Here is a 24,862-nt window from a genome sequence, read left to right as displayed (position 1 = left end):
CCATTGATTATTGATTAGAGTTCTGGACAGCTGCATGTTACAAAGTGTTCTGCAGTGAATTAGCCCCACACTTTTTCCACAGATTTTACCACACAATTTTTAGTTCTCATCTACCTTTGAAAACATTTTTGAAAGGAACTCAAATGCTGATGAAATGTGCAACAGATTTCTTTATTTTTATGTATCATGGCCCAATATTGTCAAAAAAAAAAAAAAGAAAAAGAAAGAAAGAAAAGCAACAACAAAGCATACAAAGCATGTGGCATACTATCTGGAGGAAGGCACACTGAAGAGAAAAAGTAGAGATTTAGAAATACATTCAATTTGCAGTATATAAAAGTGCAAGAGAAGTGCATGATAATGTTGCAGTACAGGGTGAAAGCTATGAAGGCACATGGTTACAAAGCCTCACAGCACAATTACATTCAGACTGTAGGCTTAGTGGTCCTCTAGAAGTGGTGTGTAGAGCTCTGGGTCATCAGTGCTCTAAAAAAGAAAAGATTGGTAAAGTAAAATGACGCTGAATAAATCTGTTTGGCTTTTGAGCAAGTCACCAAATATTCATAAACTTCCACATAAGAACTCACACAAAACAAAAACAAAAGAAAAAAACCCTAAACATTTTCAGCCAACATTTTCTGCTTAAATAACAGTTTCACCTTGAAGCGATGCTAGTCTATTACCTTGGTTTGTCCCTTTTCTTTGCTCTTCAGACTCTTGATCCCCAAGACGACTGAGCTGATGGTGACGCAGAGCTCCAGGACTGACAGCACAATTAGCACAGCAATGATGCTTCTGTAGAGCATCTGTTGGGATACAAACAACAGTGCTCAATTTTATTGCAGTAATAAAAGGATCAGAGGCTCAGACCCTTTGACCGGAGAGTGGGCGGAGACTTCTGTACAGGCGTGACTGTGATCGCAAGATCAAAAACCTATATACAGTGGTCCCTCGTTTATCATGGGAGTAACGTTCTAAAAATGCTCTCAAAGTTCAAACCTTTGTAGAAAAATAATTTCAGCATTACAGAATGAAACCAAAGATCAAACCCTGTTTTCAGGTCCAGAACATGAGAATAGAGAAGCTGCCAGAGAATCCAACATCAATGAATCAATGGTGTAGAAATAAAGGAAGCAAGAAGAAGTTGAGTAAAGTTTGACTTATCTGACTGTTTCTGTAAATTCTATGGTAGTGGTACCACAATAGTGGTAATTAACTACGTTAACATCTACCTTCCTTTAGCATGTCCAGAAGTCCAAGTTTTTGTGCGATGGTTAGCATCTTCCTCTGCCTTTTGGGTGCTAGCGCAGGTGCCTTTGATGGTGCCAAACGTTTCATTGACATTGTTGTGTCAGTTGGGGAGAAAACTTACAAACATACAGTACAGCACTTCAGAGTTACACTGCTAGCGATCAAAGATTTATGTAAATTTGACGTTCTGTACAGGAGTCAAATTTTTTTTCTAAAGAGCATGCAAAATTGCACAAAAAAAAAATCTGCGGAAAAGTGAGACCACGAAAGGTGAACCGCATTTTAGCGAGGGACCACTGTATACTATTATCTGATCACCAGCTGCAAATCCATAGATTTCAGAAGCAAAAACCTGTGATTATATCGACAAAACAATTTAATAATTATTCGATTATAAACAATTATTTTCCACTTGTCAGTTAGGTAATTTAACTTGTATGTAAACTGCTGAACTAACGCTTACCTTAATTAAAGCTTTGGCCTCCAAGCATCTCTCCTGTAGTATCATCTGTTCAGGAGACGGACTTGGTGTTGTATGACGGCCATACCAGTAGTCGGGCTCCCCACAAATGTTCCACAAATATATATTAGATACACTGATGCTATACAGCACAATAGCTGCAATGGCAAAAGCAACGCCAGTCAGATTCAGAATCACATTGACGATAACCTGAAATACAAGATGGGTCAGTTAGTGTAAAATCAAATTTTCAACATTAGAAGGCTGGTCGGTTAACAGTTTTACAGTCAATCAATGCAGGAAAGCTTGCAATGGTTGGCATTAATCTTACATCTACATAGATGTGCATACATGAGACCTGGCACAAGTGTGTATATTGAAATATTATACGTCTACTTTTATATCTTCAACTTAGACAACAAAATTCAAGTCGTCTTTCTAGGATATGTCTGGACTACTCACCAGACATGGACTTGGATACTTGTCAGACAAAATGCTGACGATTCCAAACATGATGAACTACACAAGACAAAAAAAAAAACAAAGACAATAAAGTTTAATTCCTTCCCATGTGTAATTAAACTGAATGAGGAGACACATCATGTGTTTAAGGTGACAATAAGAAACAGCAGCTTATCAATAAAACCACAGAAGTAAGGGATTAAGATTTCAATTGATAAAACACATTTGATTTCATAAGATTCTCCAGCTTTGTCTTAAGCGCCAACTCTGATACTCTACATACTCTGAACTACAGGCTCAATTCTGAAGAGTTGAAATGTGTTTAAAATGTAAATGAAAACAGAATGCGATGATTGGTAAACTTCATATGCCCTTATGTATTTATTTATTTATTTTACAGTAAAACTGAGAAAATTTGCAATTACAAAAAAGAAAAGGAGAATTTTTTTATCTGATGTTGACTACTGTGTAGCTCCCCTCTTTTAACAACAGCCCAAAACATTTGGGAACTGTAGAGAGCAGCCGATGGACTTTTGGAAGAGGAATGTTGTCCCTTTCTTTTCCGACTCAGAGGATTCTAGTTGAGGAAAAAGCTGCTTCGCTTGCTTACCAACCCTCCCATCCAAAAAGGGTAGCCGGTTTCACGTATGGTCCATAATCCAACATATCGGCTTACAAGGATTGTTCCGAGTCCAACACTGAAAAGCCCAATCATAATCTGCAGAGTCTGACAAAGAAGAAGCACAGAATTAACAACTGGTGATGTAGATGTTTAACACCAGTCATAGGATATGCTGTATACTGGAGCACTTTCTCTCAGGCTTTTTCTGTAGTGTGATAAGAAAACTCTTAAACTATCCATCCATTCTCTTCTGCTTATTCAGGGTTGCGGGGGCCTGGAGCCTATCCCAGCTGTCTTAGGGCGAGAGGCAGGGTACTCCCTAGACAGATCGCCAGTCTGTCACAGGGCAAACACATCGAGACAGACAAACATTCACAACCACATACACACCTTAGAGCGATTTTAGAGTTACCAATTAACCTGACCTAACCTAACCCCACTAACCTCATGCCTTTGGACTGTGGGAGGAAGCCGAAGAGGACATCGCTAACCATTGTGCTGCCCTGTTTTAAACCACAGTGGATAACTTTTTACTTTTCTTCACTTTTAAGTCCAATAAATTTGTCAGTGAGAGAGTTAGACTCACGTGAGAGTTAGACTCACGTGGGGTAAGGAAACATGACACTGATACAAAGCCAGTGGCATCCCTGACACATAAAATTTACCTTTACTCTGTCTTCTTGGAAGGCTTTCTGACACAGTGTTTTATCTCCTGAATGTTTAAAATGATTTGAATTACTCGACACACACACACACACACACACACGCGTAAAGGGGAGTACACAAACTATATTCTGTGTTATAACAGCTATATATAACTATATATATTCAATTCGACTTATACAGCGCCAAATCACAACAACAGTCGCCTCAAGGCGCTTTATAATGTACAGTAGATCGTACAATAATAGACACAGAGAAAAGCCCAACAATCATATGACACCCTATGAGCAAGCACTTTGACGACAGTGGGAAGGAAAAACTCCCTTTTAACAGGAAGAAACCTCCGGCAGAACCAGGCTCAGGGAGGGGCGGGACCATCTGCTGTGATTGGTTGGGGTGAGAAAAGGAAGACAGGATAAAGACATGCTGTGGAAGAGAGACAGAGATCAATAACAGGTATGATTCGATGCAGAGAGGTCTGTTAACACATAGTGAGTGAGAAAGGTGAGAAAATGCTTTAGCAAAAAGGAAAGTTTGAAGCCTAATCTTAAAAGTAGTGATAGCGTCTGTCTCCCGAATCCAAACTGGAAGCTGGTTCCACAGAAAAGGGGACTGAAGACTGAAGGCTCTGCCTCCCATTCTACTTTTAAATACTCTAGGAACAACAAGTTTTCGAGACCGTCAAAGCGCTTTACAATTCCACTATTAATTCACACACTGGTGGAGGCAAGCTACAGGTGTAGCCACAGCTGCCCTGGGGCAGACTGACAGAAGCGAGGTATTTGAATCTTTAAAGGTTGTAGCTCACCCCCAGCACTGTCTGAGAGGTTCTGTTGAGGCTCCTCAGGCGCTGAGACACGGTGCAGCACACTGGGCTGTAGCAAAGGTTCTTGAGGATCTGGCACAGAGGAGGCCAAGAGCTATCAGGGTCAGAGGTCAAGGTGAATACAGTGACCCCATCAGCCTTGGACACAGTGACAGACATCCTGCCTGTAGATCCTGGAGACTGAAAGAGAGAAGAGTACATAAAAATGAACATAGTCTGAATCACATTAAGGCCCCAGCTGTGGAGAAATGCCTGAACTCATTGAAGTATTGAAACAAAATATTCATTTAACTTCTGCAACTAACAAAATTAAAAATCCAAATCACTCGATACCTATTATCTTATATTAACGCTTATAACTCACCTTATAATGATGTCGAGCTCCATTAACAGTGACTTACACTGTCTGTTAATTATAATGAAATTAAAAAAAAAACTTGTATATAAATAAATAACTACATTAAGTGATGCAGTTGTGTTTGCAGTTATAACAAGATGCTATACATTTCAATATTAGATAAAGATGATGATTAACTGAATAACAGTAATGAAGATAAACACTCACAGTCACTTTATTAACCATTAAACTACTTGTTAGTGGAAATATCTAATGAAAGCACTTTAAAGTACTTAAGCATGTGGACATTGAAAAGATAAAGTGAAGAAAGGTGATTTAAATGACTCTGAATGGGGCGTGGTCTTTGGTGACAGATGGGCTGGTCTGAATATTACAGAAACTGATGATCTACTGAGAGATCTCTAAGGTTTACAGAAAAATGTCCATAATAAAGAATTCAGTGACCTGCAGAAAATGCCTTGTTGATTATAGAGGTCAGAGGAAAATGGCCAGACTGCTTTGACAATAAACGAAGCAAGACTAACTCCCATAATCACTCACCGCGACCAACGTATGCAGAGAATCATCTCTGAACGCTCAACATGTCGAAGCTTCGTTGCAAATTTTGGACGCAGGTCAGAATTTAGTGTAAACAAAAGCCTGGCTGGACCCAATAAAGTGGCTTTGGATAGTTTTTCTGAAACCGAAACTGAGAAATCATGAAACGAATATAAACGAAGTAACAGAGTAAAGCTGGTGTATGAAAAATTCAGAACTTAATTCTCTTTTCATTATAGCTTTGTTGACATTTTTGCAATCCTCTAAACTGTTTTTGGGGTCCTCCGCATATTAGGAAAGTGCTGTAACCTACCAGAGAGAAAACTCGACGGACATGTGCTGCAAAGCGGACGAAACTCGACTTTACTCCCGTGAGTGAAAGTCCAAAAAAATAAAGTGACTGCGCCACTACCAGCAGCAGGGAGCGAAACTGCGCCAACTGTTCCGGGAAATCGAGCCACGACCACAAAAACAAACATGTATGTAAAAAAGTCTTTGATCAAAGTCTTTGTTCTCGACAGTAATACGACGTAATTTAACAATTACAGTAATACAGCTCCACCCGTGACTGGCACCACGGAGGGCATTGCAGCTTTCCAAGTTAGTCCTACAGGCCCGCTTTGATCTCCAGCCCCTGTTTACCAATGATTAAGTCACATTAACCTGAATTACAATACAAAATCAATAAAACAAACAAACTTACTTGTCAGAGGAGGAGAAAAGCAACCAAAAGCCAAATCAATATCTGGTTGTGTGCTTGTTGCGCAGCTATTGCTGGATGAGATTTTCCAGTTGTTCCTCCGCCCATAAGGACAATATAAAAAATTAACCCTTTGCTCAACATCCAATTTCACACAAAGATAATTGAAAAAAATCAAATGTGGAAGAATTACCCTCACTAGCAAAACGGAACAATACAGTGAAAAAGGTTGGTGGACTAATTTAACTAAACGAATTCAGGACTAATAACCAGATTATAATAATCAACGCACTGATTTTGATCTATTTATTTAGGCATTAAGTGAATCAGCAAATTGTTGTAGAAATCCAGGTTAATGAATTTTGGATTTCGGTTGTTTCCTAAGTGGACAGTTTGCTTTCACTGGAAGTGTGATTGACTTGGGGTTACTGTGTTAAGTCAGGGGTGGGGGAACTCCAGGTCTCGAGAGCTATGGCGTTATTTTTGTGCCACTATTCTGAGCGCACGTAAAAAAAATTTGAGCGCAAGTAAAAAAAAGTTTGCAGGTGCATGTGTTGTATTTTGAGGAGAAATTTATTTTGAGCGAAGAAAAGCTGAATTTGAGTGAACAAAATTCATTCCTGCATGCAAAAAATGTATTTCAGTGTTTTTATTATCCACATACACACACCAGCAGCCCCTCCCGCTCAGGTTTTGCATTTGCGCTCGCTCGCAATGTGTTGCTCGCGCTCTCAACATTTCTGCCCGTGCGCGCTCAACTCTTTCTCTACACCGTTTTATTTGTGCCACAAAACCAGCCAATCACAGACTTGGATGCAAAAAAATCTGATTGACTGTTCTGGTCTCCAATCAGCTCGAAGTGACGAAATAAAATATCCCAGAATCCATTTCGTCCAAAACTCAAAGGAGGCAGTGGCGGAGGAACACAGAGTGGCAGAGTTTGAAATATTACGCTTTCTGGGTCACAAAATAAAATTTAAAGATATTTTCATGCGAGAATGGTGCTGTGTAAACTTCAAATACCTGCTCGATTTATCAAGACATCACATATTTGCAAAAGTACTCTAACGTTTTTGGAGATGCCTGTTGTCAAAGGCTTTATGGCCGTTCCTATAAGACCTGGTGGGCCGGTCTCCAGCCAAAATGCCGGGCCGATTTTTTTTTGTCCCAGTCCAGCACTGGTTCAGCCCTTAGCGCCTTTTCCCCCTTGTTTTCAGTGGTAATGCCTATGATTGTGCCAGAGCACATTCCAATCAACCATGGGCATTTCACAGGGCCGGACGGGGACATGTTTCCCTCTCACCACATATCCAAACTGACAGGCTCCAGCAAACATCAGCTGTTACTAGAAATTAATATTAAATAAATTATAACAACAGCTGATCAAGCTTAAACATGCTGCTGTTGTTTAGCACGACATCCGCCGGTTTCCTCTTTCTGGCGCAAAGTGGGCGATAAACAAACGAGAGAAAAGCCGATCAGCTGATCATTGATCAGTTTCATGATTGAAGTAGGACAGGGGGGCAGAGAATAACAGAAGAAGATGCAGCTGTGCAGCAAAGACACAGAATAACTCCAGCTGTGTGTCTTTTTCCATTCTAGCTGAAGTCCGGGACAAACTGCGTCCCTTCTCAGCTCAATACGAAACACATAAAAGTAACCATTCCATTTTTTAAGGAGTCGTTGGCAACTCTACTAACTAACCTTATGAATAAAATAAAGTTCACTATCAGTAACATCATAGCACCCACCCAGCTGTATAGAAACTCCATCATGCTAGATAGTACGCAGTACGAGTTATTGTAAATGATTATAAAAAGTTAGCACAACGAAAATAAACTCCACCTAAACTTGGTTTATATCTGACCCAGATAGACTGCAGGTCATAACTTCTTACCTGAAGTTCAGTTCACCTGACACTCGGACCGGCGGCCGCCTCGGGTCTCTCCTCCTCCTGCCTCCCTTTCCCTCATCCACCTGCTGGCCTCTGTGGAAGCTCCGCCACAGCCACCACCAAACAACTGAGTTATTTTTATAACTTGTCTTGTAGCGGACAAATATGTTTTTTAATGGCACAAATAATTTGTGGGGCATCTTATTGTGACACCTGATTGTTCTTTCATTTTAGTTATAGTAGTGTTTTTAAATGGTTGCACATAATATATTTGCATTTCAAGTTATGAAGTTTTTTTGTAAAAAAAAAACCCCAAAACAAAAAACTACTACTAGGATTTTGTGTTTTGTGTAATTTCAGATCAGTTGTGTTAATATGTCAATGAAAAAACAACCAAATTCAGACACGTGAAGTTGAGCTGAAAAGAATAAGTCCAAAATAGCCAATTATACTTTGGACTTTAGAGGGTTAACCCAAAAAATCATGAAAACATGGGTTTAAATTTGTATTCACGACAAGGCAGATTTCTGACATTTAGTTTTAACTTTAAGCAACAATTTGATTTTTTTTTCTAACAGAAAAACAGTGTGAAACTTAGGTTAGACTTGTGTTTGTAAATGAACCATTCATGTTATTTTCTGGATTTTGTATTTATTGAGCTACATATTTATTTATTTTATAGGCTACACAGTACAAAAAATCCAAATGTGCTTGTTTTATGTAACTGAAATGTTTAAAAGGATTCAAATGCAGTAACCACCTGCATGTGTTTGGAAAAAAGAAAAAGCTTTGATTTTCTTCCATTTGATTTTCATGCCACCCCAAGAATATTTCTCTAGATACGCTCCTGGTTTGTCCTTGATGTGTGTGTGCTCATGTAAACTGTATTGAGAAAAAAAAGAGTTAATTTTGTAAATTATGGTTATTATAAAAGTTGTTAAGTAGGATGATCCAAGGAGTAATACTTGGCTAACAACCAGGCTTTCCTACTGAGGGTGCAGTGTCTCTGACTTTACTGCTTTCATGTTCTATGGGCTAATAAAATGTATCAACTTCCACATTATCACTTCATGTGGATAGCCCCTTTGGCGCCAGCGGCGGTCTGTGTTTAGTCTGTTCCTTCCCATTCCATGCAAGGCCACCTGGGTTGGCTGGAAGACTGTTTACTAAGCCTAGCAGGGCGAATGACACTGTCTCAGCTGAACTCTGGACACGCACACACATACAGTGATATGCACACACTCCTCCCCCCTCCCTTTCCAAACGCCTTCGACGCTTATTCCCTTCCGATGCTGCACCCTTTATCCACCACTGTTGCTTGTCATGTGTTTCTTTGGTGTATTAAGAGTTTTTCATGTGCAGAGGTGTTTTTTTCTGTTCTCAAACTGATCTCCCTGTTGGAGCTCAGTCTGGGGGGAGTTATTTTTTCTCCTTATCTTTCCTCATGTGGTGCATTTTCCATTGTTATACCTCTCTGACCTGTCTTCCCCATGTGATGTTTTTGTGTAATGTATGTATGGTCGGAGGGTAAGATGGCGCCGCCATTGCGTGCAATAGGTCGGCAGCCTTATGAAATTTCCCCTTGTGGGACTAATAAAGGTATATCAAATCATTTTCATGTATCCTTGTATGATAATTGTTGAGAGTATCTTCTCCAGTGAAATTCTTTGGATTTTCCAGGACAGGTGTTGGGTCGCAGGTTTTAAAGCCAACATGATAACCTTATCTAGCCAATGGTTTGGAGATCCAACTTTTTAAATCCAATGAAAATCAAATTACTCAAAAAAAAAAAAAAATCCTCTGGAAAGAAGTAGCAGGCATTCTTGAAACACAATTTAATAAGCAGACTCATGTGAACAGCAAGATAGTACATTAAGACAGAATAGAAAAACAATAGATAGAAAGAAGCAAAGCAAACCCTGGGGTGTAGAGCCATAAGCACAGACTGCAGAGTCTCACCAAGAGAGACAGAAAAGAGCCTGGTGGACCGCTGACCCATCTTTTATAGGGGTCAGGAATCACTCCTGCTACTGGGTAACTTTCCACTCGTCCTCCAGCCAAAAACAGCAGATGCAGGATCAGGTGCAGGTCAGGGGTGTGGCCAGGAGCCATCTTCAGATGGATCACGTTTAATGAATACATTTGAATGCTAATCAATAAATTTAAAAAAAAGAAACCATTGTTGTGCTTTGTCACAATAGGCCACAACATGTCAAATGTTAGACATTAATCCTGATTATTAAATCACAAAACAAGCAGTATGCATAAACTTGTGATGTGGATAATACTTGGCCTAAATATATTGGTTACATACAATTTATATATATATAGGTTAAATGCTTAAAATGCTAATTCTAATATATATATAAACACTTCAGTGTAGGTAAAGTGTGCGTATATATGATTATATAGTACTGTTATGATCCTTAAGGTGATTTTATTGTGATCTGTTCACTATTTTTGCTGCACACTTTCTGTTTTTTTAAGAGACATGTTTTGGTTGTAATCCATTAGAGCAAAACGTCTGGTGACGTTCAGTGCAGATATATAGGTATCCATCCATCCATCCATCCATCCATCCATCCATCCATCCATCTTCTTCCGCTTATCCGGGGCTGAGTCGCGGGGGCAGCAGCCCAAGCAGAGAAGCCAGACCTCCCTCTTTCCAGCCACCTCCTCTAGCTTGTCCGGGGGAACACCCAGGCCAGCAGAGAGATATAATCCCTCCAGTGTGTCCTGGGTCTGCCCTGGAGCCTCCTTTCGGTGGGACATGCCCGGGACCCCTCACCCGGGAGGCAGCCCCTCCCGGATGGCCGAACGTCTCACCTTATCTCTAAGGGAGAGGCCAGCCACCCTACGGAGGAAGCCCATTTCTGCTGCTTGTATCCGCGATTTCGTTCTTTCGGTCACTACCCACAGCTCTTGACCATAGGTGAGGGTAAGGATATAGGTCGAACGGTAAATTTAGAGCTTTCCTTTTACACTCAGCTCTCTCTTCACCACAACAGACCAGTACTGCGGCCGCTTCACCAATCCGTCTGTCGATCTCCCGCTCCCTTCTCCCGTCACTTGTGAACAAGACCCTGAGATACTTAAACTCCTCCACTTGGGGTATAGATATACATGTCATCCAAAAATCCACAGCATGGGAAGTTGTCAAAACCATTCAAAAAGGTTCTAGTATCTGTCCAAACTGCCCTTCAGATCGTCCTCAGTCCAGTCGTACTAGCACTAATAAAGGAGACGAAATTTGAAAACTCTCGAGTCATTTCAAAACACTACGATGACAAAAACACTCAGCCCACAGCTTCACAAAAAGGCTTCATAACCCATCTCTTGACATCATGGATCTAAATACAGTATATGCATGATCTCATAAGCTTAGAGATGGCTTCAAATTAGATATCATTACAAAATTTTAAATAAGTTTATTCTAATTATAACTATGCTTAAAAAAGTTATCACATTTTTAAGCATAGTTATAATGTTAGAAGTGATTGCTTTCGCACTAAAACACATTGCATCCATGATGGTCACAACTAAAATAATAACATCACTGCCAAAAGTATATAGACAGTGTTGCCTCAGTGCCTCAGCTTCAATGACTAAAGACCTACAGCCCTCACGTCTGTAGTCAAATGCTGATGAAATGTGCAACAGATTCCGTTATTTTTATGTAACATGGACCAATATAGTCGTAGTACAGAGTCAAAGCTATGAAGGCACATGCTTACAATTCCTCACAGCACAATTACATTCAGACTGTAGGCTTAGTGGTAACTTCCTCGAGAAGTGGTTTGTAGAGCTCTGGGTCATCAGTGCTCTAAAAAAGAAAATATTGGTGAAGTAAAATGACACTAAATCTTTTTGGCTTTTGAGCAAGTCACCAAATATTCACAAACTTCCACACAAGAACTCAAAACAAAAACAAAAGAAAAAAAAACCCTCCACATTTTCAGCCAACATTTTCTGCTTAAATAACAGTTTCACCTTGAAGCGATGCTAGTCTATTACCTTGGTTTGTCCCTTTTCTTTGCTCTTCAGACTCTTGATCCCCAAGACGACTGAGCTGATGGTGACGCAGAGCTCCAGGACTGACAGCACAATTAGCACAGCAATGATGCTTCTGTAGAGCATCTGTTGGGATACAAACAACAGTGCTCAATTTTATTGCAGTAATAAAAGGATCAGAGGCTCAGACCCTTTGACCGGAGAGTGGGCGGAGACTTCTGTACAGACGTGACTGTGATCGCAACATCCTCCTACAGTCAAAAACCTACATATACTATTATCTGATTACCAGCTGCAAATCCACAGATTTCAGAAGCAGAAACCTGTGATTATATCTACAAAACAATTAAAACCGTATATTTTCCACTTGTCAGTTAGGTATTTGAACCTGAACTAACCTTAACTACACTTACCATAATTACTGTTTTGCCGTCGTAGCATTCATAACACATTTCCGGCCAATATAGATTAGATACACTGATGCTATACAGCACAATAGCTGCAATGGCAAAAGCAACGCCAGTCAGATTCAGAATCACATTGACGATAACCTGAAATACAAGATGGGTCAGTTAGTGTAAAATAACATTTTAGACATTAGAAGGCTGGTCGGTTAAAAGTTTTACAGTCAGTCAGTGCAGGAAAGCTTGCAATGGTTGGTATTAAAGCTCTGCAGCTCCATCCTACATAAATACATATACATAGATGTGCATACATGAGACCTGGTGTAAACTTGTATATTGAAATAGAATAGTATACTTCTACTTTCATATCTTCAACTTAAACAGGAAAAAGAAGAGACACGAAATTTAAGTTGTCCTTCTAAGGTACATCTGAACTACTCACCAGACATGGACTTGGATACTTGTCAGACAAAATGCTGACAATTCCAAACATGATGAACTACACAAGACAAAAAAACAAAGACGTTAAAGTTACATTCCTCCAACTGAACGAGGAGACACATCATGTGTCTAAGGTGACAACAAGAAACTGCAATATATCAATAAAACCATAGAAGTAAGGGATTAAGATTTCCAGTAATAAAACACATTTGATTTCATAAGATCCTCCTGATTTTTCTTAAGCACCAAGTCTGATACTCTACATACTCTGAACCCCGGTTTCTCAACCACTGTGCTGTGGCACACAGGTGTGCTGTGAGAAATGGTCAGGTGTGCCGTGGAAGATAATCTGGTTCCACCTAATTCGTACTCTAAGCAACTGGCATGAGTAACGGGCAGAACAATTACATTCTCTTCCACTAGAAGACAGTACAACTACCTGCTCCAATTAAATGGGTTGCCAACTGCCAGTAAAACAGAAGAAGACGAAGGAGATATTACATAATAGTCATGCAGTGAGACGATGCAGCATGTAATACCAATAGATAAATATTTGAAAAGAACCTGACCTGGGTCCTGGAGAAGATTCCTACCCAGATGAAGGAACTAGCATGAGTAGTGGTCATGATCTCTGTCATTCCAGGAAAGGAGCAGATAATGAGGAACAAAGTCGAAATTGACTTTGTTTTGTTTGATAAACAATTAGATGTTTCTGAGGATAAATATTAAATTGACATTTATTTTTGTTTGGCAATCACTTAACAGCTATAGCATTAACTGGTATTTGTTTTTGCAGTTTGACCTTTCAATTCCACTCAAAGTAAACTTTATTGTCACCTCTGCTATATACAGTTCAGTATATAGAGAGATGAGACGAAGAGGCTCCAGTTCTATACAGTGCAAAAGAACAACAATAAATATAGGAAGAGTAAGAATGAGTAGAATAAATATATGTACAATTTGAGACTGAGGTAAGAGGAGTAAAATATACACTTTGAGGTAAAAATGGTTAATAACAGTCTAAAAATTTACAATTGAAATTTTGAACTGACTTTGAAGCGGTTCAAAATGACCAACGTAGCAGCTTTACAGTTTACAGTGTGAAACAAATGATCTGTCATTAGTTGTTATCAGTAAACTGCTGTAGAGTTAACTGCTATTTGTTTTTGCATCTGGACTTTGTATCTTCATCATTTAATTGAGTTATCAGTTAACACTCTTAGAGTAACTGCTGTTTGTTTCTGATCCTTGGATTTGATCTTGGGATTAATTTCTGTCATCAGTTGATGACAAGTAAATAGTCTTGGGGCCATTTGTTTTGTTTTTGCATTTGATCCTATAATGGATGTTTGTCAGATATGATTTTCTTGGATTCATATATACAGTTAATTGCGTGAGTCAATTTCTAAATTAATTTTCATTTTTGTTTGTTTTGATTCTGAAGATAATTACTCTTAAGTCGATTGCTAAATTGACTTTTATTTTTGTTTGATTAATTTCTAATCAAGTATTGATACATATTCTTTTTTAGTTAATTCTTACATTTTGACATTGTTGATTTCATCTTTTATTAGTTTAGTACAGTGTGTTTGTTTTTGAATTTTTTTACCAGCTGGGTTGCACTGCTCTGATTTTCCTTGCGTTAAATTAGAATAATTACATTTGCAGTTTTATTTCAGTATTACTTTCTTTACAGTTGAAGTTTGCAGTTTTGTGAAAAGAGAAAAACATTGCACTGTCATCATTTTCAAATAGAGGTCTAATTCTTAGCAATTGATGAAGAAATTTCAAAGAATAACAGAGAAAAAACATAACAGCAAAGTAAAGGAAATAAATAATAATTAGACCTGCAAGTAAGCGAGTCCTTATTCCTAGATATAGCATCTTGTCTTGGGTGGGGGCAACAGCCAGGAGTGCAGCGTGTGATCTGGACACAATACACATATGTTTTCAATTGTGTAATTTAAGTGATCTAGGTAGCTCTGTTTTGGAAGTTCAGTTAACGCTAGAAATGTGTTTTGGAGTTTGTACGTGCTTTGTCTCTAGGGACCACCGTATATATTTAGATATAAATATATAAAAATAAAACCATTTTTACATTAGTAATTCCTTTGTGCATAATTTTATACTGTTGTTAATAATAATTAAATTAATTAAAGCAACAAAACAACCTGAAGAGCCGGCTGGGAGCCGAAAGAGCCGGCTCTTTTTAGTGAGCCGAGCCAAAAGAGCCGGTTCGCTAAAAAGAGCCAGAAATCCCATCACTAATGTGCTATTGGATGCTAAGAGGAAAAGAAAGACAAGTAAGAATCCAAGATCCAGACCACAAATTACAAGTTGAAGCCCAAAAATTACAAACGTCATCACAAAGAACTGGGGTACAAACTACAACACCTGGAGCTTCTACCTGACTTTTTGAGTTTGCCTAGATCTGACAGCACACCTGGGAACACCGGTTATCCAGTGAAGTGAAAGGTGCTAACCGCTAGGCTAACTGGCAACAAGATGCCTCCCTTCTCCACAGATGACTACCACAGCCTCCTGCAGAAGATCGCAGTACTGGAGACAAAAATTCATTGCTTAGAAGTAAACGTGGAGGTAAATGCACTGTGTAGAAATGAAACAACCTCGCCATTGATTCAAAACAATGGCGATGAGCAAGCTAGTACACAGCTAAGGAGCACAGATAATGTGACCAAGAAATAAAACTCTGACATAAACATGACATAAATCATGTCTCCTGGAAGGGGGAGGACGTATCACAAGCAGGGCACGGCCAGCTGAAATCTCTGAAACCGACTGGCCTTCACTTCAGCTGAACTTCATTCGACCATGGCCTGCAAAGACTTCGCCAAATTCTTCACAGACAAAACCCAAAAGATTAGACAAGCAATTGGAACATCAACAGCAGATTCAGGATATGTACCTTGTCCATGGAAAAACAGTTTAAACACCATGAAACAGTTTCACCCTATTAACAGCAAGGACCTGGAGGACATCTTAGGTCAGCTGAACTCCTCCTCTTGCTGTTTAGATGTCCTGCCAACAAGTTTTTTCAAAAGGGTCTCAAAGACTTTAGAGTCAGACCTGTTACAGATCGTCAACTTTTCTTATCAGGCGAGTTTCCAGAACCACTAAAAACTGCTGTAATTAAACCTATACTGAAAAAGGACAATCTTGACAAGACACAAATGAACAACTAAAATGATTAAATAAAGCTGTTTTTTGATATTTTTATATACATATCACATGTACTCATAAACTTGTTGGCGCTCTGTGTTTTTGAGGGTCGGGAGCCTCTGTCAGTGCCATGTCTGGACTGAAATATTGAGAATTGGCATAAAGCGCAGAGGGTCTTTCATCACACCAAATAACAGTCAGGATGATATTTTCTGGGCCAAGTGAGTCCGAACAGAATGTCCCAAACTTAGATAATAAATCGGTATCAGGATAATATCAAAGCAAGGCAGGGAGGGTTTTTTTTTTTTGTCTGTGTCATTCCAGGAAAGGAGCAGATAATGAGGGATGTGAACAGACGTGAGCGGGGGAAGGAGACTCAAAGGGTGGCAACAGGACTGCCACGTCAGTTCCAGAAGAAGAAAGTCATAATAGTAATGTGTTATTGTTGGGATATAAAACTGTATTGCCCGATTCAGGGTCATGCTTTTTGTCGAGTCACATGGCTGCTTTCACAGAGAGGTCCAGCGCTGCCAAAGCAAATGAAATCTTTTCAAAAGACAGATATTTCTCCTGTACTTCCTTCGAAGAAATTAAATGTTTTTGGATATTATTTCCACATTTTGATTCGTTTGACCACAGAACAGTTATACACTTTGCTTTTTAAATTAGCTTTGGCCCAGAGAAGATATTTCTGCCCTGTTACCAGTTAACCTAATACGCTGCAAAATGTTTCTCCAGCAGCTCCTTTGAGTAGTATTTACTTATGTGGATCCAATCTTAGTTCAAAAACATGAGGAAAAAGCTGCTTAGCTTGCTTACCAACCCTCCCATCCAACAAGGATAGCCGGTATAACTCATGGTCCATGATCCATCGTGTTGGCTTATAAGGATTGATCCGAGGACAACATTGAGAAGCCCAATCATAATCTGCAGAGTCTGAGAAAGAAGAAGCACAGAATGAACAACATGTGATGATGTGGTGTTCACCACCAGTCATAGGATATGCTGTATACTGGAGCACTTTCTCTCAGGCTTTTTCTGTAGTGTGATGAGAAAACTCTAAAACCATCCATCCATTCTCTTCTGCTTATCCTTTTACAAGGTCGCAGGGGACCTGGAGCCTATCCCAGCTGTCTTAGGACGAGAGGCAGAGTACACCCTGGACAGACTCGACACGGAAAGACCCCAGCCTGATGGTGGAAGTGAAGTGCTGCCCTCTTTTAAACCACAGTGGATAAAAGCTTCTCACTTTTAAGTCCAATGAATTTGTCAGTGAGAGAGTTAGACTCACGTGGGGTACCTATGGGTCGGACCTGTCCACGTCCCACCTCCCTGCCTAAGTACGTCACAGTAGCTTTGGCAAACTCACACTTAGCTAAGTTGAGAGTTAGAGTAGCTTGTGCCAAACGGTGAAATACCTGCTGTAACGTTTCCAAATGATCTTGCCATGTTTCAGTGTAAACTACTAGATCATCTAGGTAGGCACTGCAGTTGGACAGGCCACGGAGGACTTTATTTACTAGCCTCTGGAAGGTGGCAGGAGCGTTACACATGCCGAAAGCCATGACTGTGTACTGTAAAAAATCATCGGGTGTAACAAAGGCAGCGATGTTAGAGGCACGGTCAGTTAAAGGGACCTGCCAGTAACCTTTAAGAAGATCTAACTTGGAGACGTACTGAGCAGTCCCAATACAGTCTACACAATCCTCAACTCTTGGGAGAGGATGGGAGTCAGCCACAGTCACAGAGTTCACCTTCCGGAAGTCTGTAATGAAACGGGGCGAGCCATCTGGCTTAGACTCCACTATACAAGGCGAGCTCCAGGGGCTTTGACTGGGTTTCGCTAAACCATGTTGCAGCAGATAGTCAGCCTCCTGTTTCATGAGCACGCGCTTATGGGGGCTGGCTCGATAAGGATGCTGCTTAATAGGTTTAGCACCCTGGACATCAATGTCATGCTCTAACACCGTAGTGGCAGCTGGCACATCCCCGAATAAACAGGTGTATTCCCTAATTAAGGCAATCATGTCCTCTTGCTGCTCTGAACTCAGATGCTCAAGCAAACCCGGCAATGCTTTTAGCATTTCAGAGTTAGACAAATGGGGTCTAGAACAGGTGGGATAACATAGTTTTAACCCATCACCCCCATCCGCCCCTCCTTCCTCCAGGTGGCTTCCTCCAGAATTAAAACCACATTCACTTTCAGCAGAAAATGGTAATACACTTGAGAGGATGACAGTTTGAGAACCTCCAGTGTCCCTTAAAATACGCACAGGTTTTAACTCAGATGGATTGTCTGTTAGCGATACTGCGCCATCAAAAATGAATGGTTCGAAACAGGGGTCTGGCACCCTACCACCACACCCATGGACCTCGTGACGGGCCTCAGCTTTTACAAAACCCACCCCTTTGGGTTGCTGAGCATGTGATGTTTTGCGTTTTAAGGCTAAACAGTCAGCAATCACATGTCCGGTTTTATGACAGTAAAAACATTCACGGTTTTCCCTAGACCCAGACTCTTTAGCTGTGTGGCGCTGTTGCATAGAGCTAACCCGTGGCTTCTCACTGTCAGTAAACGAGGCTTTATGAGTGAGTACAAACTCATCAGCAAGAACAGCAGCAGATGCGAGTGACGTCACTTTCTGTTCATTCAAATACAGCACAATACGCTCAGGAATACACTTCTTAAAATCCTCTAACAAAACTAATTCACGCAGAGCGTCATAGTCACTCGCTTTTGAAGCAACACACCACTTATCAAAGAGAACCCCCTTTTCTCTTGCAAACTCCACATAGGTTTGAGTCTGCAATTTCTTTTGCTGGCGAAACCTCTGCCTATAGGCCTCCGGAACTAGCTCATATGCCTTCAAGACAGCTGCTTTAACACACGAGTAATCTAAACTGTCCTTTAAAGAAAGAGCAGCCACCACCTCTTGAGCTTTGCCGGTCAGTTTGCACTGTAGCAAAAGAGGCCAAATCTCACTAGGCCACTGCAGCGCGCCAGCGATACGTTCAAATGCTGCAAAGTATGTATCCACCTCAGTTTCTCTAAAAGTGGGCACTAAAGAAATGCACTTATCAATCTTAAATGCAGAAGTGGACGTGGAGGTGGGACCGGAATGGACAGCAGAGACAGATGAGGCTTGAGACTGAGACTCCAGCTCAAGCTGTCGGAGCCTAACGGCCTTGTCTGCCTCTATTTCCAGCCTTCTTATTTCAAGCTGAACCCGCCTGTTCTGAGCCTTCTCCTCAGCCTCCATCTGGAGACGTGCCAGCCGCACCTTCAGCCGAGCTCCTTCTCTGCCTTCGGAACTCCCAGAAGAGAGTGGGTCATAGCGAGGAAGCGTGCGCGGCGTTTTTCCCCGCTCATCCCCCTCACAATCCCCACTGGAACCATTTCGGCCCTCTTCAACTACGGCAGCTTGGCTTGGCACACCAGAGACCACAGGCACAACAGGCGCTTGAAGCACACCAGCTCCCACCAACTTGTCCACCACTAAGGCTTTTATATCACACTTACGGAGGGTTTTTGAAACCTGCAGCTGAAAGTGATCCACAATTTGCAGCAAATCATTTTTGCGACAGCTATTAATAATCTCAAGAGATGGGGCAGCTATAAAGTGCTGTAAACAAAACGCAGCCGACATAGTGCTTAATCTCTAGTGATAAAACAAACACCCCCCCTTGCTGTTTTTTCTCTTTTTTTTTTTTTTTTTTTTTTTATCTTAACCCCCACTCCCAGGAACAAAGACCCCCTTTGAGGGATCCCGGACGAGCCCCCACTTATGTTACGACCCGGCTCTGCTAGGCGGCAGCGGACGTAACATAAACGAGCCCAGAGACCAAGGAGTTAGATAGGAAGACAAACATAAGGTTTATTAACACAACTGAAATCCGTTAGTGAAACAACACACTAGGCAGCAGAGTAACTTTAAACAAACACCACGATTAATAACACCAGTAGAGCACTGTTCTACTAAACGTCTCGCAGGAGGCAACACAAAACAAAGGCAAAAGGCAAAAGGGAGGGACTCTCTGTACAGTCTGTTCAAATCAACAAGTCCCTCGACGAATGAAGACTCCTCAGCCTTTTATACTATCAGGTAACTGCAGTCAGCTGTGTCATAGTCCTAACTGCAGACAGCTGTGTCACTTGTCCGTCGTACTCCAGGCTCCTGCAGCAGCCAATGGTGTGCGCAGTCTGACAGGCTCGGATCCGCATGAAGTTGGGGCGGGCATATGTCCGGGCCAGCCAATCCCCCGTGAGTCCTGGAGCACCGTGAATTCCATGGAGGAAGGCGGGACCACCTGAGGCCAGCGGCCGTAACAGGAAACATGACACAGATACAAAGCCGGTGGCATCCCAACCTAACCCCACTAACCGCATGTCTTCGGACTGTGGGAGGAAGCCGGAGAATCCGAAGAGGACATCGCTAACCATTGTGCTGCCCTGTTTTAAACCACAGTGGATAACTTTTTACTTTTCTTCACTTTTAAGTCCAATAAATTTGTCAGTGAGAGAGTTAGACTCACGTGGGGTAAGGAAACATGACACAGATACAAAGCCGGTGGCATCCCAGACACATAAAATTGACCTTTACTCTGTCTTCTTGGAAGGCTTTCTGACAGTGTTTTATCTCCTGAATGTTTAAATGTACAAGTGGATGAGTGAGTTTGTCTGTAAGCCTTAAAAGGAGTATGTGGTGAGTGCAAAGAAGAAGCTCATTAAAAGAATATTAACTAAACGTGTATCAGACTAAGTTAGCAGTTCATTTGCATTTTTAATACAACATCTGGAGGCTTATCTGAAGCTTTAAAGGTTGTAGCTCACCCCCAGCACTATCTCAGAAGGTCTTTTGAGGCGCCTCAGGTGCTGAGACACTTTGCAGCACACTGGACTGCTGCAAAGGTTCTTGAGGATCTGGCACAGAGGAGGCCAAGGGCTATTAGGGTCAGAGGTCAAGGTGAGTATAGTGACTCCATCAGCCTTGGACACAGTGACAGACATCCTGAATTGAGATCCTGGAGACTGAAAGAGAGAAGAGTAGAAAAAAATGAACATAGTCTGAATCACATTAAGGCCCCAGCTGTGGAGAAATGGCTGAACTCATTGAAGTGTTAAGACAAAACGTTTATTTAACTTGTGCAAATAACAAAATAAAAAATCTAATTCCCTCAATACCGATTTGTAACCCAAAGGATTTGACACAACGCAGAAGCTTGTGCTTTGTCGTTTTTTTTTTTTGTACAATAGCACTTTTTGCACGTTCCAGCGAATTTTGCTCCAGCTCCGGAGCTGCACCGGTGCTCTGCTCCAGCAGCTCTCTTCATCTCCGGCCCTGCCGCTATAGAAATAGGGAGTTGACCGCCCACCAGATGGCCAGGCACTCCTTTTCTAATGTACCGTACCTGGCCTCATGCTCCGACAATTTTCAGCTGATGTACACAATGGGGCAGTCAATGATGTACACAGGAGCTCGTCGACCTGGGTCATTGGGTAGGCATCAAACGGTGGCACTTCGTTCATCTTGCAATACTTCACACAGAACCACATAGACCTAACTATGGGGCTACACCAAGCACTGTGCGACTCTTCTACTATTCCCAGCTTTAACATTTCTGCCAGTTCGTTTTGCACAATTTGTCTTTCGTGCTCAGGTAACATGTAGTGGTGCGAACACACCATCACACCAGCCTGCGTTTCAAAGTGATGCTTCATGAGATTTGTATGGCAGAACATAACTGCAAAACACTCTCAAAACAGTGCTGCAGCACCATGCAGCCTCCTGAACGCCAAGGGCCAGTCCTCCCATCCCATCTGGAAGGGGCGCTGATGGTCCTCAGGGGAGGGCCCCAATCAGTCCACGATGGCTCTCCTAACGTCAGAAAGGACACGTACACTGTTGTGAGAAGGCTCAGCGCCGCCACCTGGGCTTCCACTAGTATGCGACCGTGGTTGCCTGGAACACCTCCAGAATTGCTTGGGGGGTCATCTGGGGAGCTTGGGTTTCAGCACCACTGTAACCCAAAGGACCCGACATGATGCAGAAACGTGCGTTTTGCCTTTGTTTATTTGCTACAATATCACTTTTTGCACTTTCCAGCGCACACTTCTTCGGCTCCAGATCTGCACCAGTGCTCTGCTCCAGCAGCTCTTCTCCTCTCCGGCCCGGCCACTACTGAAATAGGGAAGGCATGATTAGATGATGCTCGTCGACTGTAAACACCAGCCTTCCCTGACACCACACCCTGAACCCACTGCTTCACTCCTCCTCTGCAGCTGAGCTACCAACCACACCCTGTCACACTATTGTCTTATATTAATTCTTATAAAATCACCTTATAATGAAGGTGAGCTCCATTAACGGTAACTTATACTGAATGGCTGTTAATTATAATTAAATAAAATAACTTGTATATAAATAAATTACTACATAAAGTGATGCAGTTATGTTTACATTTGCTGTCCATGTGCTATACATTTAAATATTAGATAAAGATGATGATTAACTGAATAACAGTACTAAAGATAAAACACTCACAGTCATTTTATTAACCATTAAACTGCTTGTTAGTGAAATATCTAATGAAAGCACTTTAAAGTATTTAAACATGCAGATATTGGAAAGATGACCTGCTGAGGTTAAAGTGAAGAAAGGTGATTTAAGTGGTCTTCGGTAAGAGATGGGCTGGTCTGAATATTACAGAAACTGATGATCTACTTAGACAATGATTTCTAAGGTTTACAGAAAAATGTCCATAATGACAAATTCAGTGAGGTCTATGAGAGAAAAATACCTTGTTTATTATAGAGGTCAGAGAAGAATGGCCAGACTACTTTGAGCTTTAACAAAGGTGTTAGGAATAACATGATTAAATAAGTTGTTTTTATGTGTTTTTTTTATACACATTCCAGTTGTGCTCATTAAGAGTTAGCACTCTGTGTAGTACAGGTCAAAAGAATCAATTCAGTGCTATGATTGAACTGAAATATTGAGACTGACATGTTGAGTTGCAGAGAGATTTGCAAACATGCTTACACATCATAACTAATTAAAATCAGGGTGACATTTCTCTGGGGCAAGGCAGTCTGAATAGAACGAATGAGTAGAAGCAACAGGCTGAGAATCGCAAGCGTATCTTTGCCAAGCAGAATTAAACCAGCTCTGAAGGCAAAGGGGCTCCTATTAGCAGCATGCACTCGATAAAGTGGCATTGGAGAGTATATCTGAAACCGAGACTGAGAAATCATGAAACAAATATCAGACAGATTGTACTGTAATTCCATCCACCTGTGAAATTAAGTAACAGCGTAAAGCTGCATGAAAAATTCAGAACTTAATTCTCTTTTCATTAGCTTTGTTGATATTTTTGAAATCGTCTGGACTTTTTTTTTTTTTTTTAATCCTCATATTAGGAAAGTGCTGTTACCTACCAGAGAGAAAACTCGACGTTAATCTGCTGTAAAGCGGAAGAAGCTCGACTTTACTCCTGTAAATGTTTGAAAGTGACTGCGCTTCTACCAGCGGCAGGGAGCGAGACTGCGTCGACTGTTCCGGAAAATCGAGCTATGATTTTGCTCAGCCTTTTTTCTGGACACTATAATATGACGCAGTATGACGTAATTCAACTATTACAGTAATACAGCTCCACCCGTGACTGGCACCACGGAGCGCATTGCAGCTTTCCAAGTTAGTCCTACAAGCCCGCTTTGATCTCCAGCCCCTGTTTACCAATGATTGCGTCACATTGACCTAAATTACAATACAAAATAAAGCAAAAACCGATTTACTTGTCAGAGCAGAAGAAAAGCAAGCAAGATCCAAATTAATATCTGGTTGTATGTTTGTTGCGCAGCTGTTGTTGGATGCGAAATTTTGCCCGTTGTTCTTCCGCCCACAAGGAAGATATAAACAAATTAACCCTTTGCTCAACGTCCAGTTAAACACACTGATAATTGAAAATAATCCAATATAGAAGAATTACCCTCACTAGCAAAAAGGAACAACACGATGAAAAACGTTGGACTAATTTAGCAATATTTTAAATGAACTCCGGTTATAACTATATTATAAATATTTATATAAACATCTGCAAAACTTTTTTATATTACTTTGACATTGTGTTGTTTTTTTCAATTTTTATAAATGATGATAATTTATGACAATAATTTAGCAAATAAACGTTTTTATGAGGCTTCATCAAATTTGGGACTATTGAAAAGAATTACGGTGCTCTCTGGTGGACACACATATGAAAGCAGACGTGTCACTACATTAACCTAAGGATAAGGAAACAGATTATAATAATCAAAGCGCCGATTTTTATCTATTTATTTAGGCATTAAGTGAAACAGCAAATTGTTGTAGAAATGCAGGTTAATGACTGTTCGTAGGATTTTAGTGGAAGCACAGAAAACCTCCAAGAAGTGTGTTATATTACAACATAATTATAATTAATTTTGGATGGCATTTAAGTATTAAATAACTACTATTGTTATTAAGCTTGAAACAGCGTTATTGCTAAAATTTTAAGAAACAGGTGAACGTGACAGAAAATCGTAACTGCGCCAATCCTCCAAAAGTTTACAAGAAAATGAATCACTGACGGGATTTGTGCTGCGTGTTTTGGTGGTGATTGCAGAGGTGGGAAGTAACGAAGTACACATACTTTGTCACTGTACTTAAGTAGAATTTTCAGGTATCTGAAGTTTACTTGAGTATTTCTTTCTTTCTTTCTTTCTTTCTTTTTAGTGTGTGTGTGTGTGTGTGTGTGTGTGTGTGTGTGTGTGGGGGGGGGGGGGTGTTATTGTTTTTTGGGTCTGTAGGCTACATGTGACATTATATTTCTTCAGATTGTGAAAGGTGCTGCAAATCAAACTGAGGCAGACTACCTGTGTCATTTATAGGCTGCTTAAAAATGCTCTGCAGGTTACTGCAGGATGAACAGGTTCGTTTGCTGTACTGTGATGGATTTAGATCAAAAAGCCTGTACTACTACTCAGTCTACTGGAACTGTTAAAAAGAAACATGTACAAAACTCCACAATGTTAG

At 40.8% G+C, this 24,862-nt stretch overlaps 1 protein-coding gene across 3 annotated transcripts; it reads right to left on the bottom strand.

Annotated features, from left to right (window-relative positions):
- Window positions 1-150: 150 nt before the first annotated feature.
- On the bottom strand, window positions 151-23,669 carry LOC120732925 (high affinity immunoglobulin epsilon receptor subunit beta-like). Of its 3 annotated transcripts, none has more exons than XM_040030842.1 (7): window positions 23,602-23,669; window positions 4,267-4,464; window positions 2,784-2,900; window positions 2,174-2,230; window positions 1,715-1,921; window positions 684-806; window positions 151-486 (listed from the first exon to the last, which is right to left on the bottom strand). In XM_040030842.1, exons 2-7 carry the CDS (start codon window positions 4,441-4,443, stop codon window positions 439-441), a joined length of 729 nt encoding a protein of 242 aa, XP_039886776.1. In that variant the 5' UTR covers window positions 4,444-4,464; window positions 23,602-23,669; the 3' UTR covers window positions 151-438. The 3 variants fall into 3 exon arrangements, with proteins under 3 accessions (XP_039886776.1, XP_039886775.1, XP_039886777.1); XM_040030841.1 differs by lacking the exon at window positions 23,602-23,669 and adding an exon at window positions 5,883-6,016; XM_040030843.1 differs by lacking the exon at window positions 23,602-23,669 and adding an exon at window positions 5,493-5,770.
- Between the last annotated feature and the right edge of the window lie 1,193 nt (window positions 23,670-24,862).

The sequence above is a fragment of the Simochromis diagramma genome, unplaced genomic scaffold (genome assembly GCF_900408965.1).
Source record: "Simochromis diagramma unplaced genomic scaffold, fSimDia1.1 OVJJ01000361.1, whole genome shotgun sequence".
Taxonomy (NCBI): domain Eukaryota; kingdom Metazoa; phylum Chordata; class Actinopteri; order Cichliformes; family Cichlidae; genus Simochromis; species Simochromis diagramma.
Note: the sequence above shows the minus strand (reverse complement) of the source record. Positions and strands in the feature narration are given on the sequence as shown.

Coding starts and splice junctions, on each gene's coding strand:
- LOC120732925 (XM_040030842.1), bottom strand. CDS start 4,443: ATGTCTGTCACTGTGTCCAAGGCTGATGGGGTCACTGTATTCACCTTG. Junction 2,901..4,266: donor CCTCTCAGACAGTGCTGGGG/GTGAGCTACAAC, acceptor CTTCTTTGTCAG/ACTCTGCAGATTATGATTGG. Junction 807..1,714: donor AGGCCAAAGCTTTAATTAAG/GTAAGCGTTAGT, acceptor GTATCCCAACAG/ATGCTCTACAGAAGCATCAT.